The sequence below is a fragment of the Rhodnius prolixus genome, unplaced genomic scaffold, assembly GCF_049639745.1.
Source record: "Rhodnius prolixus isolate KJV_2025 unplaced genomic scaffold, Rpr scaffold_10, whole genome shotgun sequence".
In the NCBI taxonomy this organism is placed as follows: Eukaryota; Metazoa; Arthropoda; class Insecta; order Hemiptera; family Reduviidae; genus Rhodnius; species Rhodnius prolixus.
In genome coordinates this window covers 10,176,880-10,198,508 of record NW_027411615.1, presented here as the reverse complement: position 1 = coordinate 10,198,508, position 21,629 = coordinate 10,176,880, and the positions used below count along the sequence as shown (strand labels likewise).

Below are 21,629 nucleotides of genomic sequence, written 5' to 3'. Positions count from 1 at the left end.
TTTTTTTTTTTTAATTTATTTAGCCATTTACAATCTGTATAATTCACTATACAATAAGTAAATAAGGAGATAGAAGTATAGAGGCGTGAAAGGCAGGAGGAAAGAAACTGCCCAGCGGCAGCACTTTCTACAGGATATTTATTTTAGGCCTTCAGACTGCGAGGAAGTCGCGGGGCCACTGGCGATTCAGTCGGCGAGGAGGATTGTCAGGAATATCAGAGGAGGCGAGAGACTGTACTAGAGAATTGGAGCAAGTGGAGAGAGCACTATGGAATTTTTGATATTTAGTCTTGGCTAACTGGTGTACGAAGGGGATGTTGAGGTCGTTGTGTAGAGTGAGGTTAGTCACGTAGAAAGGAGCGTCAGCTATCTGTCGGAGGAGTTTTGACTGAAATGTTTATACAGTCCGTACGTTTGTAGGTTTGGCTGAATCCCACAGCTCTAGTCCGTAAGTCCACATTGGTTTGAGGATAGTACTGTATATTAATCATTTGAGTTCAATAGGTAATTTGGAGCGTCGTCCAAGAAGTCTGTAAAGTAGTTTCGCACGTTTTATCATAGCTTGTCTTTTAAGTCTAGTGTGTGGGTTCCACGTGAGTCGCTTGTCTATGTAGAGCCCAAGGTAGCGCACCAGATCTGTATGAGGAAGAGTATTGCTGTTGAAGAGGACAGGTGGACAGGAGCCCCGCCGGAGAGTAAACGTGGCATGCTGGCATTTCTGTGGGTTCATTTTAATCCGCCACTTCTTTGCCCAGGATTCTATTTTATGTAAGTGTGTCTGTAATTTGTATGAAGCTGATGTAGGATGTGTACTTGTGGAAAGTATGGCTGTGTCGTCTGCATATGTACAGAGTAGTGTAGAGGGTTGTACAGGTAAGTTTTGAGGTCCTAAATTCATATTTTCAGTTAGGACACTTAGCCCTGAAACACCCTGTAAGTACTTATATATTTACATTATTTAGTATTTTATTTTAATTGTTACATTGCAATAACCTTATCCATTCCTAATATGTTTGTCGGCTTAAAATAAAACACCTTCACTTGCAAGGGAAATTTGACCAATCGCAGTGGTTACTCTCCCGGCAGAAATTGCTGACTAAATTATTCCATTCTGGTACAAGTCTGAACCTGCAACTTGTCAGGCAACACTTCAAACACGATCTACAATGTGCAAGGAAGGTCTTGCTCCATTTCAATCCTCGTAGTATGTAAATGATGACATTCACTGCATGTTGTTGTCTAGCGAAAATAATTTATTACAAACTATAATTAAGTGGGTTTAACTCACAATATCCTATCTAACAAGCCAACTGACTTGGTGTTTATTTGAATCGTCACTTTCTAAACAATTGTTTTTTCTCAAAAATAATGCCTTAAATTATTTTGATTGGGAAAAGATGGCGTTTGCCATTTATTTTATTTTAAGATAGTTATATTTGAAAAAACAAGAGCTGGTTGTTGCTCAGTTTTGTCAGAGAGATTGATGTCTGCCTGTAGACAGGCTATTACTGAATCTTAGTACTTAGATTAGCTACCACTGTTTGCTTTCTTTTGGGATAGTTGTATGAGCGTTGCAAGCTAGGAGATGGATTTGATCTCATCCCCTTTCTAATTTTATAATAGTGATGAATGGTGATGGAGTAGAATCATGGTAGAACTCTAACTTATTAATGCTTTTAGTTTTAAGATATGTTTTCTTAAAATAATTGTTTTTTTCAAATCAAATAATTTTGGCGTTAAGAATTACTTGTTTACTTAAATAACTTAGTTTAACAATCAACGCGACGCGATCTTTTCACAAATCACTGCGATAGTTAATCAATAATTGCTCGTCATCAATCATTAGAAGAAAAAAATAAAAAAGTACTGATCAATAAATTTATCAACAGAAATAGTGAATTCACAAAATTAGAAACTTCTAACAGACAAATGATTACCTTGGGGTCACGGATTCTGTCTGATCTTTAGAAATTACCCTTAGTTCAAACGCAATACTCTGGTTGAATGAGAATGGGCCGCCGTTTCTAGTAAAAGGTGGGTTGAAATAAATTATTCAGAACTGGTTGCTATTTGGGTCTCTACTTATCTCTTTTCATTCCTTGAAAAGTCTCCTCATATTTGAAGAAAAATCAAAGAGATAAGATTTTAAAAAAATGAAATTAAAAAAAAATCACTTAACTTGATGCTATGTTGAATGAAGAAAATAAATGTCATTTTAAATTTTGTATTTTTAGATTCAACTAAAGAAGATTTTGTATTTTTTAACTTTTTCATAAACTAATGACAAACTAACAAAATGGTTCACTATCTTTCAATTCCCGGCGAAAGAAAGAACTCAAACTATCAAATTTTCTAATATGCCACCAAATATGCGCTTGTAAATACAGGGGTCCCAAGCTATATGGATAACGACTTTTTCTCGAAAACTAAGATAGCTAGAAAAAAAAACCTAAAAAATACGTGTTCCCTTAGCTTTTTTGTTAGAAATCCAAATTTAATTTGTAAATTTAGATTTCGGTGCTTCCAGAAGCGAGATACAGGCACCAACTTCATTTTTTCAAATGGGGAGGTGCGGTTTTTATTCCTCTATTTTTTTTAAAGAAAAATTTACTTGAACGGTTTTTTTCTGTGAGCGATATTTTACAAGTTATGAATGATAACATGATTCTAATAAGAAATGTCAAAATGATAATATAACTGTTTTTTGATTGATTAAGAAGAAAAGTATTAAAAATTTTACTCATTAATATTACAGATCATGCTCGAACTGGCCTCCACCATTAGAGATGCATAGACATGCTCTTTCCTGCCAATTGTCCCTTACTGCCAAAGTAATAGATTCGGCTTTAACCGAATTACAGGCATCTATGTTATTATTCTCTGCTTTAGTTCATGCAATCCCGGCTTGATTCTGATATACCTAAATTTAGAAATGCTTTTAGGTAAGCAGAAATAAGAAAAGAAAGACAAAAGTTATGAATAATCACCTTGTTTTTCAGGTATCCCCAAAGGAAATAGTCCTTAGGTGTCAAATCCGGTGAACGAGGTGGCCACTGAATCGCCCCTCATGTCGATATAACACCATCAGGCATGTAAAGAGATATCTCGATAGGAAATTTGATGGGCGTGTTATATCGATGCGGGGGACAATCCAGTGGCCACCACAATTTAAATTTGGATTTCTAACAAAAAAACTAAGGGGACACGTATTTTTTAGTTTTTTTTTCTAGCTATCTCAGTTTCTGAGAAAAAGTCGTTATCCATATTTCTTGGGTTATACCCTGTATATATTCTATAAAAGTTACCACATAAGAGTTTTTTTTGTCTCTACAGAATCTTCGCAAACAACTGAACGTGGTCTTGGCAGATGGATATTTTTACCAGAGAGGATTGCACTTCACCACTTGTGTATTTATTTGAAAGAAGTGAAATCTTTTGAGGAAATATGACAATTGAATGGTAATAATTGGAGTTAGAGGAAGACGTGACAGTTTCAGTAAACTTAGATATTACCTAAAGTTTGTTCAGGCGGGCTTTTAAGTCCAGTAGTCATGGACAAGAGAGGAATACGAGTGATTGTAGATGGATGGCCACTCTATCTCAAAAGCAAAACAGTGAGGAATACAAAATACATCTAAAGCATTTAAAATAATATAATTATACATTTATTGAAAATGAAGGCAGTAGTTGAAAGTAGAATTTCAAAATAAAGAAAAGAATAGAATGAAAGATTACATTTGGTTCTAAAAAAAAGAGTAAAAAGTAAACAAAAATGCAGCTGTCGAAGTTTACTGGGAAGATCATGTTTGTTTATGTTTCCAAAAGTTTTTCACAGCATCCAGAACAAAATATTTATTTAAGTCAACATAAAAGAAAGTTCTACTGCCTGAAGTTGTCACATGTAGATACTCTGATATTTCACGTCACTGTAACATATGTATATATAGATAAACTTAAAACTCTTTGTGCTACTTTTCACTCACTCTGTTAATAGCTGATATAAATTCTGTAAAATAGGATTTAACTCTACAAGAATGACTTTACAGTATATATAAAGTTTTTAACTTGGGTTTTCCAAAAACCCCTTACGTTCTCATTTGCCTCGGAGCTTTATATTAAATATAACAATAACAGCCACAAGAATAACTTAAAATGTTATTAGCAACTAGAAGTTCAAAATATTTTTATTTTGTTATAAATATAAAAAATTAACTTTAATATTAAATATATTGGAAAACTTTTTCAAGAAAACCGAAAGATTGGCAGATTGGATTTCCTTAGAGGTAAAGATCTTTGCCAGCAGGCTGCAAGCCTCATCTCTGTGTTTTGTCATTATCAGAAAGATAATAAGAGTTTTTGAGAGGAGAAAATAATTTCAGAATCCATGATGGTGATAATAAGAAAGGAATGCTTATAACTGAGACCCTCTTTTGGAGTCTTAGGGTACGTTTACAACGGAGCTGTGAGTATAGATGATAGCAGAGATGATAACTGATAGAGTAATATATAATCGCTGATTAGTGTGCACAACAGAGCTGTGATACATGCAACATGTCCGAGAAGTGAAGAAGAGTTTTTATGTTCAGCAGCAACAAAAAGGTATATTTTAAAGAAAAAACGCTTTAGAAAATATCATGTACATCCCATAAATAAAAAACGAAGTACTTTGGGCGAATTTCACTATTTATATAAGGAACTTAGAAATTATCCGGATCGTTTTTATTAATATGTGAGGATGGGTCCAACCACATTTGACTAAATTTTAGAAAAAATAAGGTCAAAATTAAGAAAACTTTGGAAAAATTGTCATGGAAATCCTATAACCATAGAAGAAAAACTAGTGATTACTCTTAGGTTAGTAATGATTTTATTGAAAAAAAACAAATAAATACACATGAAAATAAATGTAAGCACGATTTAAAAAACAAAATATTGTTTAAAAGTAAATAATAAAAAATAATGAGTAAAGACAGCACTAAATAATTTTTCTACCTCCATTTTGAAGCTCCGATACTGGAATTCAGCTAGCAGAAAAATGAAAAATTCAATTCTATCATCTATGCTCGTTTATAGCAGCGAGTATGAGTCACTAGTCGAAGCTTCGTTGTGCACGCTCACATAAGAATGTACTAGGTTATTCTATAAGCGCTGATGCATCACTGCTATCATCTCCGCTATCATCTATACTCACAGCTCCGTTGTAAACGTACCCTTAGGCTGGAAACATGAGTGGAGCGGTGAGCAAAGTGGCGATGATAGTTGCTTCAAAGAGACCGACCAGCAGTGAGCAAAGAGTCGCATGCACATAGTGACCGAGTTTAGTCGTGTTTCTCCTTTCGACGAGACATTATGGTGGAATAATTTCTATAAGAAAATTCTTCCTTGAAAATTTGGTATTTATGAGAGCGAAGAAATCAAACATGTCACAACGCGTTGCTCTACTCTCTTTTGGTAGCGTTGCTCTATCTTCGCTTTGCTCTCCAATATGCGTGGCCCTATATGTTAACTATATGTGTTTGTATTCGGCGCTTTGCTCGCCGCTCCACTGTTTCCAACCTTACTAGAATTTTATTCAATAGAAACAAGTTAAATTTATATTTTTGTTTCAATAATGATCTAAGACTGGAGGAATATGACGTAAAAGATGAGAAATTATGGAATATTTATCGATTTGATGAAAGGCAATGAATTGTCCATTAAGATGGATATTGTTAGACAAATAATAAGGAGCATTGATGAGTACTCGTGGCATATTGGATTGCATGGAATGGATTGGTAGAGATTGCTATGCTTAGCGGCACCCCAGCGCCCAAGTAGCCCCCCAAGCACGTAGGTCTACGTAGGCTCCCAGTTAGTAGTTCTACAAAGGCCCGCAGTACATAAGTCGCAGTAGATTTTACTGAGTCGGTTTGTTTTATCAAATCTGTCGGATAAGTCTTTAAAGCAAGCGATATCATCTTTTGGTGTACATTATTTTCAATCGCACACCAGGGTCCCAAGGTTGCCTTTTGTTCCCCAAGTTAGAATACTCTGTCAGAAGTAGAACCAAGTGTTACTTAAGTTAAGATCAGGACAAGAGTAGTGTCAAAAGTGTACATGTCGTGTAATGATTACGGAGTATTTTTTTTTTATGTAAAATAATTTGGCCGAACTGTGTATTGCTTCGGTGATTCTAGAAGAGTAGGAATAATATTACAGTAATTTTTACAATGGTTGCGAATATATTGTGAAAATTTCGAACTATGAAGAATATTTATCAATTAGAAACATGAGAGTCTGCAAGTTCTGCAAAATTGTTTACAGTATTTTAACATTTGAGCCCAATATCCATTGCTCAGACAGTTCAAGACATGCCAATCTTAATACAACTGAGTTAGGAAATGTTCTATTCATAAATAAACACGAAACTTCTGAATCTATCTACCAGAGGATTGTTTTTTTTTTTTTATAAATATAACTTTAATGCAATTATTCGCGAATAATAAAGTCCCAGCTGTAAAAAGAAAAGTATCTTGGCGTACAGTTACTAAAGAATATATGCAAATATTATTAAAGAAATTCTATCTTTAATATTATATAGATATAGAAGGCGCAAAAACTTTCTTCCCAACTTTATATCTCTTTGTCTGTGCCCAGTTCGCCGCCATCCTTAGTAATTAAGTCTAATTCTGGTGAACGCCTAGTAAATAACCTAAAACGTGAGCAGGAATTCTCATTAACAAATTTGCAATTCATACAATATAGCCTTTAAAATTGCTCAGAAATTGTTATAGCGGTTTGCAAAGAGCTGTTTAGTAATACATTAACAACATTTCATAACAATTAAATATTCTACGAATTATTTTATTAAAAACCCATTGGATTATTTGGTGAGGAGCTGTCTAAATAGTGTAATAAACACTTTTGTTTCAATTTTAATATTATTCTTTAAAATTACGGATGGCACATGTTAACCCAAAGTTACACTGTTGAAGGGCACACTTTTTTGAGAAGGTTGAATCTTTTACGTACCTAGGGCCTGAAATCAATAATGAAAATAGAACGATAATAAAGGCACAGAAGCGGATCATGGCATCAAATCGTGCATACTTTGCGCATTTAAAGTTATGTAGATCTCGACTATTGTCACGATCAACGAAAACCAGACTCTTTATGACCTTGGTACAGCCAATCCTGACGTAAGCTACTGAGATGTGGACAGCCACTGCAGCCATTGCCAATGCATTAAAAGTGTTCGATAGGAAAATACTTAGAAAGATATTTAGGCCCTGTCAGTGAAGAGAGTGTACGAGAAGGGAGGATTAGAACAAGTAGGGGCTTCTATGACCTATAATCAGTGATGGCATCCAACCGGTTCGCGCGAACCGTTTTATAAAATTATGAAACCTTAGGGAGCCGATTATTACAAATAAATGAATTACTCTTGCTTCAGTATTGAATCGTACGCCATGCCCTGCAGTATTGCAACTGAAGTCTGCCTAAGTCCGGGAGCCGTACAAAATTGCAACCGTGCCGTAATCTGTGTCACAAAATAGTGTACACTATAGTTGAAAAAGTGGTATTTTTAACCTCTTGCGCTATTTTGGCGTTCAATGTACGTCTTTGATAACTTTCTTCTGAATACTGAAAATAACGTTCATCGCACGTCTACTAGATTTTCTGAGATACTGTACTACTTGCTACATTTTATTATTTTTCGTGTTGGTAATACTGCACTTAACTCTTAACTAAACACCGTTATTCGAATGTATAATAAATTAAAACCTGGTCAGTATAATAATAGTTTCATTGTTATTTTTAGTAAGTATTATCCTTATTCAGATCCCTAAAATGGGATAATGATAGTGAAGGCAGTGATTATTCGACCATTCTCAAAAAGAAAGCGAGGATGGAGGAGACTGGTAGTGAATCTAGCGATACTGTTTGTTCTTTTCGGAAAAAATCTCGAGAATTTCAGACGAAGAAGAAGGAACAGTTTGGGCGTGGAAAAATGGACCAAACTATAATAAAGTATGGCATTTCTCGAGAATTTCCCGGTATAGAGAAATCAACGCTTGAAGTTATGGGTCAAAAATGTTACACCGTTACAAGTAGTCAATGCTATATTGAAAGCATATTTTGTTTTTTCTTTTTCCAGTGGGATGGGCACACATTTTTGTTGATTAATTAATAGCGAAAGAGGTTAATGCAAAGTGAGACCTAGGTAAGTGATTTGTTTTCACTCTTAAAAAAATAAAGAATAGATTCCTGGATAACACTTGATTTTATGGAACCGGTTTCTAAAAATTTAGGATGCCATTACTGTCTCCTGTATTCCAACAATGATGTGTGTACAGTTTGTAAAGTTAAAACGCATTGAGTGGCTAGGCCAAATCATGAGAACCACCAGACGACTGCAAGGCCCCCCAAAAAAATACTCCAAGGAAAGGTATTTTCCGCAAAACGGGGAGGTAGACTCTGAAGGGGCTGGTTGGATGATATGTTGGACGATTTGGAGAGTCTAAATGTGACAAACTGGAAGGAGAAGACATGGATAGAGATGCGTGGAAGGTAGTTCTTTTGAAAGCCAAGGCCCACCCGGACTGTGGAGCTCTGTAGAAGAACAAGAATGTAATGAAAAAAAGGAAATATATCGTTTTTTCTTCGTTTCCAAATTTCATTTTCCTCATCCAAACAACATTTTGCAGTTACTTATCATAATAATGATATGCCAAGCAAACTACTTGAATTTTGACACTTTCTCTGACCGAAAATGATGTGATTCCTAAAATTCTAATTTTCAAGGCTGATCAGAAAGTCAAAAATGAGCACAAGAAACTCATGAACTCAAATGTTCGGTGTTAGCAATAAACCACGAGAAAGATAACATCTGTTTGGGATGTAAATAACGTCTCTTACACATTAAGTATAAATACATTTTTGTGAAAATTGAAAGCGATAAAAAAAATAATAATAAAATAAAAATAACATTACCGGTGCTGGTATTGCCATCTTGGATGCCGCACCTGCCCAGCAGTAGAAGAGATAGGATGCTGAGAGAGCCGGCAAGGAGCCATAGCCTGCTCAAAGTTCGTAATCCCCAAACACGAACTTGTTTGCTCATCCTGTACAACGCAAACAAAAAGAATAGTAAATATGCAAAATTAAAGTTAATGGGAAATTATAAAAGTTCAATTTTGTTGTTTAAGCAAAAAGAAAAAAGAAAAAAATTATAAAAACCCTTACGCTGCAATAAATTCACAATAAAACACACAATTATGAATAGAAAAGTAATTTTATCTTTATAATAGATTAAATATTCATTGAACTTAACTAGATTAATGTTTTGAGGTTTCTGAACAGCAAATAATCATTTTTTTGAAGACGTACAGTGCTTAAGTCTGGAAATTTTGAAGAGTTAACGATTTGAGCAACATAAAATTTTATAATATTGTAACGGCACAATTTTTTTTTTTTTTTTTACTCATTTATTTAGTTACAAGCAACAATGATGACAAAATCAACATATCACACTCAGAATGGAGAAGTTACCCAGCTGTAACATTCCAATAACTTTCTACTGACTCTCTTCATCAGAGAGGCTATCACGAGGCCACTGTCTTCCTAAGACGTCTGGAAGTGTTGTCTGGAAATGTTCTTGAAGATAGATGTTGTACAAGTGGATTGTGATGTGTTTGAAGGTTAAGATGGAATTTTCTGTAACGTGTTTTCAGCAACTTGTGTGACGAAAGGAATGTTCAAATCTGTGTGAATGGTTTGATTGGTGACGTAGAAAGGAGCCTTTACTATAGAGCGAAGAGTTTTAGATTGCAAGGACTTGATCCTTTGCAGATTTGAGCGTTTGGTTTGAACCCCACAGTTCGATGCCATAAGACTGGATGTAATATACTTACATATATAACTCTTTTGTTGTCCAGAGTGAGTTTTGTCCTGTTGTCGAGTAGTTTTTTCAGTTGTCGGAAGCGTCTGTTGAGTTCTGTTCTCCTTAAATCGTGTATGAGAGTTCCATGTAAGTCTTCTGTCAAGGTAAAGCCCAAGGTAGTGGACTACGTTGACTACTGGTAAAGGAATTAAATTGTAAAAGACAGGAGGAAGAGTGATGCGTCGAAGAGTGAAGGTAATATTTTGAGATTTAGTTTCGTTCAGTTTGATAGCTCATTTTTTGAACCAATTTTTCTAAGGAGGTGAGGTGAGACTGAAGGTTTCTGTGAGCTATTAATGGATCTTTGTTAGTAGATAAGATGGCAGTATCGTCAGCATAGGTGAGAAGAGTAGTTTGAGGATGATTATGTATGTCTGAGGAGTAGATTGTGTACAGAATGGGGCCTAGTATGCTGCCTTGCGAAACTCCAGCGTCAGCATGGCTGAATGGAGAAAGAATAGTTCCTACCTTCACTCTAAAATGTCTGTCAGTTGACATACTTGAGTATGATGTCAAAATGAGGAAATAGGTGACTGGAAGGTTGGTCTTGAGCTTCCAGAGAAGTCCAGTGGCACAAAATGTTATTTAAAAAAACAACATAAGAAGTTACCACGGAATATAATTTTGTTAGTAACCAATTACGCATTCAAGTATTAGCAATCGTATGTTCCTTAATCGCTATAAAATCGACTGGGTACCCAATATGTGCCCTACTCGATAAAAGTATTTCAAAAAATGGTTTTAATTATTTTTCTCCATTTAAAAATGTGTTTCCTCGTTTTTAGCCACAAAAATAATAAGAGAAGAACTCCATCGTTGGATACCCTCGCGGAGTTCTCGGAGTTCGAAGCAGATGCCGGCCCTTACATTTTCCCTTCCTAGGAGCTTCTTTCAGCTCACTGTACGGTGTGCTGTCCAGAAAGATGAAGCATCTCCTGTGGCCGGATGTGCATTGTAAAAGGTTTGGGCGCTGATGACTTCAGATGTTGATGCCCTTAAATTAAATGATAAAATAAAAATATTTATAATTGCAATTCTTTATTTCAAAGAAGAAAATACAAAGATAGAAATCTAAAACTCAATACTTATCAGAAATCAAACTGCAGTCTCTACGCAACTGAATAAATAAAATAAAGGAATCAACGATGATGGCATACGTCAAAAATTCGAACACTAGTCTCAGGCCCTAAGTCGGGGGTCCCCAAACTTTTTACCCAGGGGGCCAGTTCACTGTCCCTCAGACCGTTGGAGGGCCGGACTATAAAAAAAAAACTATGAACTAATCTCTATGCACTCTGCACATATCTCATTTTAAAGTAAATTAACAAAACGGGAACAAATGGAATATTTCAAATAAAGAACAAGTAAATTTAAATCACCAAACTGCCCAGTATTTTTGTGGGAATTATGGACCTGCTTTTGGCTAATGAGATGGTCAATGTCCGGTTTAGTTATAGTGCTTCGCCTTTCTTCCTACTTCTGCTGTTATTTTACACTGCTACCGGAGCCGTGACGCATGCGTCCCGCGTCATCGGAAGTAGTACTGTACATGAGCGATGCAGCGCTTTGCGGCACCGCCACATTTAGTGCTCCTCTCACTGACCACCAATGGAGGAGTTGCCCCTTCCGGAAGTGCGGTGGGGGGACGGATAAATGTCCTCAGGGGGCCGCCGCATGTGGCCCGCGGGCAGTAGTTTGGGGACCCCTGCCCTAAGTTTTGTAATCAATGTGTCTTGTAACTTAGAATAGAGATATTTCCCTCAATCGATCTTCTTTATATTTAGAAGCGAATTAAATCTTTATTACTTACAAATATTGTAAAGAAGTGTGCAGCAATGGTGCAAAGATTGTCCTATTCTTCCATTCTGTGACTTTTCTCTGAATTCGTTATGACTGCATAGAATACTCAGAATTCCATCCGACTTCTAGATTGTCAGAACAGTTAAAATCAATTGTCTTTTTTAATTGGGTTATAATTTCGTGGATTGAGAAATGTGGGAAATGAGTTAGATGGACCAGTTAATCACACAATCCGTGTAAAAACTATGGTAAGGATTCCTGACTTTTCAGGATATATGGATTTCTATCTGGAATTGATTTAAAGTTCTCATAGCCAGGTTAGAAGTTACCATCCCATAACTTTTACTATTATTGCTAAGCGTGGCTTCGATGAATCATGACGCTAAATTATCTTTTACAAATTTTAGTACATCCGAAAGTACCAAGATACATCTATACATTTTCTTTATACCCGAAACACAATCATATTTTTTAAAAAAAATGGGCTAAAATATTTAATTCTTAGTTTCGAACATTAGGATCGTAATGTTCCATATCGTTGAGTAAATCTGAACTGACTGGTCATGAAAAACTACTCTTAAATTTGAAATGCTGCTACGTTCTCTAACTACGCAGTGATGAGGAACAAAAAATGAGAATTTTCATCTGGCGAACAGAAATGCGATTCATATTTAAACATTCAATGATAAAATTCGGAGCACCTAATAATGTTCTAACATTTCTGTTTTGTTCTCATTATTCATATCATTGTAATATTTTTCGAATCAATAAAATTTAATTATTATTATTATTTATTATTATTATTATTATTATTATTATTGTTATTAAAGTCTAACTTCTTACCTTTTACACATTGTCTTCCTAAATGGTGTGTATTTAGCTTCTTGGTACTTTTTAATGTACGTAATTATTACAAAGAAAACATCACTTCCTTAAGTTTTTTTTTTTTTTGTTTTCTTTTTTTGGCATTGGCTTCCGCCATACAGCCAGCATCGTCTAGGTGCTTATCACTAGAATATCACTTACTCTCCATTCTTACCTACAAATACATTCGCTTCACACATTCATCATTCTACTATATACCGCTATTTACATAAACTACTGCTAATGGATGCACTCTGTGCTCCTGCCATCCTTCTCGCTTAACCAAAATTAAAATCACGTAATCGTTCTCTAAGCATTTTGTTCCATTCATTCTAATTCGGCTATAGCTTCTAAATACATTCATATTTCATTGCTAGCTCTGCTATCGACTTAAGTACATAACTGTTGGTGGAGAATATAATGTCTTCGTAGCGAAATGGTGCATCTAAATACCTGTATATATCGTCAAACATTCGTTTCCTTTCTACCACATAACGTGGACATATCATTATTAGATGTTTGAAATCTTCCTCCTCATTGCAATCTACGCAAAGAGGAGAGGACCTTTTGTTGATCCTGTGTAGATACGATCCGCACACCGCGTGGTTCGCTCTCAGCCTGCTTATTGTCGTAACAACCCATTTATTAGTGACAGTTCCCTTAAACCATGGTTGTCTAGGTAACTGATCTGCCATAGTTTTATAGAATCTACCTTTATCACCATTATTGTAATCTGTCTGCCATTTTTGTAGTGCTGCTTTTGCAATTATACCCTTGATATCGGTGTGTGGTAATTTATAATTAGCCATTTCCCCACTATTGGTGGCTTCCTTTGCAAGTGTATCAACAATTTCATTCTCTTTTATACCACAATGACCTCTTACCCACAAAAAATTAATGCAGACTCCCTTCTCTTTAAAAATGGCAATAGTTTCTACAATCTCTGCGATAATGTGATTCATTCCTGTAGACTGGTAGTGTATATGTGATAATTTACACAACGCACTCTGGCTGTCACTAATAATGGTATATTTTTTCTCCGACAACGAATAAATATATTTTAAAGCCGTTAAAATAGCAATTAGCTCCGCTGTATAGATGGACGCCTCATCTTCTAATTTAATTATCGTAAAATAGTTCCGAACCGGATCATACACAGCACTTCCGACTTTATTATTGATTTTGGACCCATCTGTAAATAAACGATATGAGCCCGGATAATGGGAAGAAATGTAATCTTCGAAGGCCGCAGTTCTCATCTTTTCCGGTACCTTTATCAAGTCGAAGGAAGTGTTAACACTTAATTCGCTCAATAAATGTTCGTATTTTAAGTTGTACACATCTAACTTATTATTCGAATATACCTTATCTCTAAAGGTAGAGATTCTAATAAAACTTTCTGTGTAAATGGGGCCTTTCTTTTTCCTTAAGTTGTACTTTAAAAAAGAAATATTCACAAAACTCTTCGTCCGGTGTAAATATTGAATTTCCTGTATATAAAAAAATATCTCTAAGATTATTTCTAAAATGCTAACCGTATTATTTCATATTTGAATTAGCTATATTGCGTTTTTTTTTTTTTTTTGTTTTTTTTGGTATCAAACATTTCTTTTAATAAATTTTTGAAAGATCTAATTTAAGGTCTAAATTTTCAGCAGTAAATTGAAATTAAGACCCTTTGTCCAGAAGGGCTATCGTACAGAACGATTCATTGTCATTAATAACGTTAATTATCGCAGTTGTGAAACCTATTAGTATATTATTGGTTCTCGAATAGTGTGGCTTCTGAGTTCTGACCAAATTATTACCACATTTCTCTGTACTGGATTTAACGGTTTAGCTTGGGTGTTAATATGTATGGAAAGGGGAATAATGTTTTTATGTCAGAATTCAAACAGGTTACTTGTTTTTTTTTTATTCCTTTATACTTTGTAGTCAGCTAAATTTACTTATTTATTTATTTATTTTCAATTTTTCACACAATTTAAATTCTCAGAACTTTAATTTTTAGAATTTATGATTTTATTTCTAAACGAATGGTTTTTACTAGATTGGTATTGTTTCAAAAAAGCATAATATGTAGCTCATCTGAAAAAGATTTAGTTATTTGCTGGGCTATGTCCAGACCAATGATCTTCCTTAAATCTTCCTTAAAAGTATTTAGTATTACTTTGAGAACATTTAACAAATCGTGAGTGTCTTTTCTAACGACTTTTTGCGGAAACACAGCCAATCAATTCCTACCCAGATCATTAGTTCGGCTTAGAGTCACTAGACTGTTGAACATCAACAGTACCATCGGGTTGTTGACGCTGTCGCCACCTACCTATAGCTAAGACAGTTTAGGGGCCTTTCTGGACGTGACTTTCTTGGCCTTCGACAGAGTCAATGCATCCACGCGTACTACTTACTTATACTAGCTCAAAAGCAACCACCAAATACTCCATTACTTTATCCATGCTTCCTCCCTAACTAATCGATATTTTCAGGTTAGTAAGGGTTCAAATCATCCCATAGGGCTGAAGTTCCCCAGGGAAGTGCTTCGGCCCAGTTACCCAGCTGATATATATACCCATCTACTCTGAACTAAATCCTATCCTCCATCGTTGATGATTGGGTGACCCTTTCTCATAACATAAAAATAATTTGCAGAATATAACTTTTATTTAACCTTTACCTTAATGATTTTTGGGGAATATCGAGGTGTGGTCATAAATAAAAACACATTTTTTTTGCTTTATACCGTTTCGGTAATTTTTACTACCTTCTTCAGGGTATTGTAAAAAAGTCTGTGTAGTTTAATGTTTAACTATATCATCAAAACTGTATCTCTCCGTCTCCCCAAAAAATAAAAACTAATGCTCCATTTTTATTCGTAGTTTCAAAAGAGGAAATGAAATCCCAATCACCGTTGAAGCGCATGATTTGAAATCGATTAATCAAATCTGAATCTAGAAATAAAGCTTCTTTCTTTATAGCTGCACCATTTAATAGCACTGTTCTTAGTACCATTTTCTGGTTCAATTTGTGGTTGTTTTACACTCGAGAACCTCCAATTGCTGGTGACTCATGAGAGTCAACAGCCTGAGGGATCACCTTGTTCCTTATCTAAGATGAAAGATTTGGTGATAGTGTGTAGCTCACAACTGACTTTAAAAGAGTCCTTAATATTGTCCGTTGTTAGGTGTTCTCTTGAGAGATATTACCTTATTTACCCTTTATTTTTACGTAGAATTGTTGTGAGATTAAATCTAGGGTATATATTACTTTGTAGGATTTCGGTAGGACTTAATTGCAATTTTATTATATCTCTTTTGAGGTGCAGTTATTTAATTTCCTTGGCCATTATGAGTCCAAATCTGGGATCTCTATCCACAAAAGTAAAAGGCGTTTACTTTATTTTTCTATTAAAAGCGCTCTGAGCTAACTTCGCTGACTTCTTCGTAGTTTCATTACACTGTGCTAGACTAGTAATTAAAACCATTTAAATTTAAAAACGAATCTTAAAATAAATTTGCAAAGGTAACCTTTAAATTTGTTTCAAAACGTTTCATCTCGGAATAATTAGATTTAGAAATTTCAGAGAAATGGGAAGCATTAGATGAGAAGGTAATCTAAATTAAAATTTAAAGATATCATAAAATTTAAAAATAAAATAAAGAGTTAAACTGTGCTATGATGAAAAAAATGGATGCGATCCATAACATGTGATTAAATGTCGCCCAGACATACCACGTCGACCGTGGCAAAATGTCATCAAATCTTTTAACTGTTATGATTGATAAGATGAGGTCACGATAAAGTTCACTTAAATTATAGAATGTAAAATATATTATTAACTTTTAATGAATTAAATCTTTATTATAGAACGATAATTTACAAAATTTAATATGAATGGATAGAAGAATTGATGTGGTGCTAAAGTTCTTTTAGATGTTAGATAATATTTTATGAGAATGGAATGGATGGCTGCTGTTCTTTGACGAAAGAGAGTCTGTCTGCCTTCAAGCTGTGTGCGTTCTTATAAACGGAAATAGAAAATGAGTAAAAAGAGAAGAATATATATAGTTACAGAGAGAGAAAAGAGAAATGAATTATAGTCTTGTGTTGGCTAGCCTGGAGAACACTCAGCAGTAGGTTTCCTTTTCAATAAAAAGGCACAACCAGTTCTGTGTCTGCCCTACGTTCGCTCATTCATATTGCCTTCAATGTTTCATGTTTTCCCTTTCAGAATAGTCAAAGACACTCCCTACCCACTCCATTTTTTCACCAGCTTGTACTACAATATGAAACTTTTTAAGTAAATATATTATATTATATTAAATAATGAATTACTGTTCATTATTTTTGGTGACTGATTCATTATTTAAATAGGATGAAAAAATACTGCCAATTTCAGTCATATTTTGAAGCCCTGAAGATGATGACCTCTAGTCCGTAGGTCGGAAGCTCGGCATAATAAAAAATTTAAAATATGACTGAAATTGGCAGTATTTTTTCATCCTATTTAAATAATGAAATTTATTTTCTATTTAAACCCAGGTTTTTCCGTTGGAAATCTTTAAATCTTTTGAATTCTTCTTTATATATATATATATATGAGCCGTTTATTTTGAAAGCAGCCTAACTCCATTTGTCAATTTTTTCCGGTTGCCATGTACAACTTCCTGTTATTTATCAGTAAAGCATTTCAGGTTGCTCATATTCCGAGCAAATACGATAATTCTTGACACATAAGTTTTTAGAGTTAGTTCAATAATTGAACCGAGTAGTTTGAAAGTGGCCTAACTCCATTTATACTTAAATCAAGATAATAATCTATTATTGATAATGTCGGAAGGCAGTATTTAACAAGTTAACCTCAGTTTTTAGACAATTGCGTTAGTTGAATAACCAGTATATTTTTAAATTCATCGAAACGCAAACCCTTAAATATCTCGATTTGAAGATAAATGGAGTTAGGCCACGTTCAAAATAAACGGCTCATATATAAAGCTCCTAGTAAATGGAATTTATCAGCGTGAGTTCTAAAGAAGACTGATCAAATCGCAGTTTGGCAGATTCTAGAGAATACCATGGAATATAGAACCGCAAAACACCAATTGTTTAAAAAAGTCAAAATTGTTAAGTCCAAGTCTTTACAATGCCATTAAAGAAGAACTGGGTGGCCTCTTAAAAAATATTGTGCGATTGGTCAAAGCAACTATCTAGGAGGCCGAATATTCTGTCCGCATCCAATCAACTCTGACAGACTGACTCTCGGTTACCTGAAAAAAAAGTGAGACAGGGCGACCCATTGGCTTGATTTCTTTTTAATATTGCCCTCGAGAAAGTAGTTATAGTTTTGGCGGATATGGTACTTCTTTGTTTAGTGATCGACCTTTTAGTTAATGTCACCGATCTTAAACATGGATCGACAGAAAAGTTGAAAAGATCTTTTTAGGCCTTATAAAAAAGTTAAGGTTTTAAGTGAATGTGGCGAAAGCCAAGAATATGGTTGTGAGGAGCAGAAAGAAATCTGATTCCAGCTAGCGGAATATGATTCTACAAGGATAGACGGTTTTGGTTATTTAGATTCATTGGATGGGCCCACGTTATGATTATAACGGAAAAAGGAGATTTATTCTGGCAGTTAATAGGCATATTACAGGCTAATTAGGCTTTATCCATTGACGCTCATTAGCAGATAAACGAAAATAGCTCTACACAAAACGGTCACGCATTTGACACGGAAATTTGGACAATGTTCAAATTTCAAGATAAATGTGAGAAAAATTCAGCGCAAAATGTTTGACCCTGTTAGAAAAGTAGGAGAATAAAGAATTCTCCACAATACGAGGTGTGGCTATGAAATAACTAGACTATTGCTGTAAAACATTTTATTTTAAATTTATACATATTTAGTTATGAAAGCCTCGCGTTAACTTCAGGGACCCTTGTTACGCCACAGACCATCAGGAATCTATGCCAAGGAGGCTTCAGGCAATAACAAATGTAAAGGGATTGCTTACAAAATATTAGGTCTTTAGTTTTGCGTTAATTATAACATTCAGACTGAGTGTATGAATACTTATTTTGCATACAATAAATTATTTTTCTGCTTTTTAATCAGTTCTTTACGTTTATAAAAGAAAATGAGAGCATTCATCTGCTAATGAGTCATCATAGAAACAAAAGTTCAGTAGATAAAGTAAAAAAACTTAGTGTATGAATACTTTTTTTGACCACTGTATATACATGTCAGTGAATTTTGGGCGTTTTTAATTCAGTATTTGTGAAGCGTACAGTCATTAATAATATCTAAATCTACAATCTATTTGTGTAACTAGATGGAATATAAACTTACAAGTATGAAAAATAATTTATGAAGAGAGTGTTGTATATTAATTATAAGTTATGTACTTCTGTAAAATTTATTATTAGAGTTTCATAAATTTACGAAGAAGTCTGACAGTTTGATGGGAGGTCAGACAACGAAAGCTGACCAGTAGTTCGCAAACTTTTAACATAATTGTGTTAACAATTTGAAACAGCTGTGGCTCAGAAGTTACTAAGTTCGCCCTTAACTCCATTTACTAATGCATTTAATTATTATTGAAATGTTAATGTACTGTCATTCTGGCCTTTACGTCACTCAGCGAGTGCGAAGGAAACCTTGGCCTCTTTACATTACACTTAACTTGGATTCATAAAGTTTTAATAAAAGCATCCCAACTAAATGAATATTAATGGCGAAAAGGTAGTGGGAGAGAAATTTCAAATTTGACTGAAGTTTAGGTTATAATTTATCGTTTATAAATATTCTTTTGGAAATAGACTGATTGGCTTTTGACTTCAAATGTTTATGTAATTGTAATTACTTTTAATTTTTAACATCTAAATTACTTTTAGCATTTTAATGCGACTTGGTGCTTTTAAGAACACTTTTTTAACCGAGGAGATTAAGGAATCTACGTCACTGAACAAAGATCGGACAGTTTCTGCTACTCGATGCAAGGCATGAGCAATACACGTCACATGAATTATCTTAGGATAAAATACCTGAATAGATTGCCCAGCCTTGACCATGTTGGGGGCAGCATCAGAGAGAAACAAAAGAACTTTTTCGTTCAAAACTCCACTGGGCCATAGGACATGCATTGAGGCATCGAAGAATCGTGAAATGGTGGAATGATTGCATTTTTCGAGAACCTCACAGTTCAAAAGGAATGGCTTTGATTCCACATCAGCATCTCTGTCAAGTTTTCCAATAACTGCATTGGCAATACGAGGTGTGTTCAAAAAGTAACGGGAATTTTCGTTTTTTGAAAAAAATATTTATTTATTCATCTACATTAATATTGTCGCCTTCAAAGTAGTCCCCTTCGCATACAATACACTTGTGCCAGCGCTTTTTCCAATCCTCGAAACACTTCTGAAACTCGATCTTTGTGATAGCTTTCAGCTCTTTCAGCGATTCGCTTTTAATGACATCTATGCTTGTAAAACGACGGCCTTTTAATGTTCTCTTTATGTTTGGAAATAGAAAAAAGTTACATGGAGCCATGTCTGGCGAATATGGAGGCTGGGGCATCGTTAAAGTTTTGTTTTTGGCCAAAAATTCACGAACAAGCAATGAAGTGTGAGCAGGTGCATTATCGTGGTGCAAAATCCATGAATTGTTTTGCCACAAATCCGGGCGTTTTTTTCGGATTGCTTCACGCAAAAAGCGTTGAACTTGTAGGTAGTACTCCTTATTGATTGTTTGACCTTGTGGCAAGAATTCATGATGCACTATGCCATTAAAATCGAAGAACACAGTGAGCATAACCTTCACATTCGACCGCACTTGTCGAGCCTTTTTCGGTCTTGGCGATCCAGAATGCCTCCACTGGGACGATTGAGCCTTAGTTTCGACATCATATCCGTAAACCCATGTTTCGTCACCTGTTATAACACGTTTCAGTAGATCCGCATCGTTGTCGACTTCATTGAGTGACTCTTGAGCAACTTCCATTCTCCGCTGTTTTTGTTCGAAATTCAACAATTTTGGAACAAATTTTGCTGCCACACGTTTCATACCCAAAACATCCGAAAAAATTTCATGGCATGAGCCAATTGATATGGCAACATCATCAGCGACTTCTCTGATTGTGATTCGGCGATCGTTCATAACCATTTCTTTCACTTTTTTCACGTTTTCATCGGTTGTTGATGTGCTTGGACGTCCAGGTCGTTCGTCATCTTCAACGTTTTCGCGGCCATCTTGGAAACGATTATACCACTCGTAAATCCTTGTTTTACTCATAGCAGACTCACCATATGCCTTTATTAACATTTCACACACTTCATTACACTTTATTTCATTTTTTACGCAAAATTTAATACAAATTCTTTGATCCATTTTTTTTAACAAACAAAAATCGCCAAGCTCGAAAAACACGTCTAACCTTAACGGCTGCCACTTAAGAAGTAAACAATGAATATTACTGAAAATTTTATCGTACTTCAGGGGCATGTGTACCAACATAATAAAAAAAAAATTTTACAATCAGACTCTCCAAACCCGCGAAATTTAAAAATTCCCGTTACTTTTTGAACACACCTCGTATACCTGCCCTCAACGTCAGTGGTTTCATCAATTGACACCCAAATCGGTCCATCTTTGATATGTTCTCGAATTTTGGTTAGTGTATCTTTATAGATATCTTCCAGGTAGTTTTTCCGCAGAGTGCTCTCGTCAGGCATTTTTTTCCCAATATAGGTCTCTAAGAATCCTTTGAAATGAGGATTTTTAAGTTTGTGGAAAGGGATATCTGCTCTAACCAAAGCCCGACACAGATCTGTACTCAGAGTAGACTTGCTTGTTGATGGAGATGTAAGGAAGGCTTGACAGGACGTCCTCTCTTTCTTTCTGTTTTTATTCCCTATGTGCGATCCGGTGGCAATATGTTGGGTGACTTGGGAACGTTGAGAGCAAGAAACGCGCTTGTCACAAGCTGTGCAGTACAAAATGTCTCCATCACTTCGAAAAAGTTCTGCTGGAAACTCGCGAAGATATTTA

The 21,629-nt window shown here is 35.1% G+C and overlaps 1 protein-coding gene and 1 long non-coding RNA gene across 4 annotated transcripts in view; one reads left to right on the top strand and one right to left on the bottom strand.

Annotated features, from left to right (window-relative positions):
- Positions 1-21,629, bottom strand: part of Csgalnact (Chondroitin sulfate N-acetylgalactosaminyltransferase) — a 409,289-nt gene that overhangs the window by 275,585 nt on the left and 112,075 nt on the right. For both annotated transcript variants that reach the window (XM_074133944.1, XM_074133945.1), the window contains exon 3: positions 8,974-9,104. In XM_074133944.1, coding sequence (XP_073990045.1) covers positions 8,974-9,104 — 131 coding nt within the window. The remainder of the gene's footprint in view (positions 1-8,973; positions 9,105-21,629) is intronic.
- The window catches only part of LOC141457254 (uncharacterized), a 306,694-nt gene that overhangs the window by 205,067 nt on the left and 79,998 nt on the right, over positions 1-21,629 (top strand). The gene's annotated exons all lie outside the window — the stretch shown is intronic.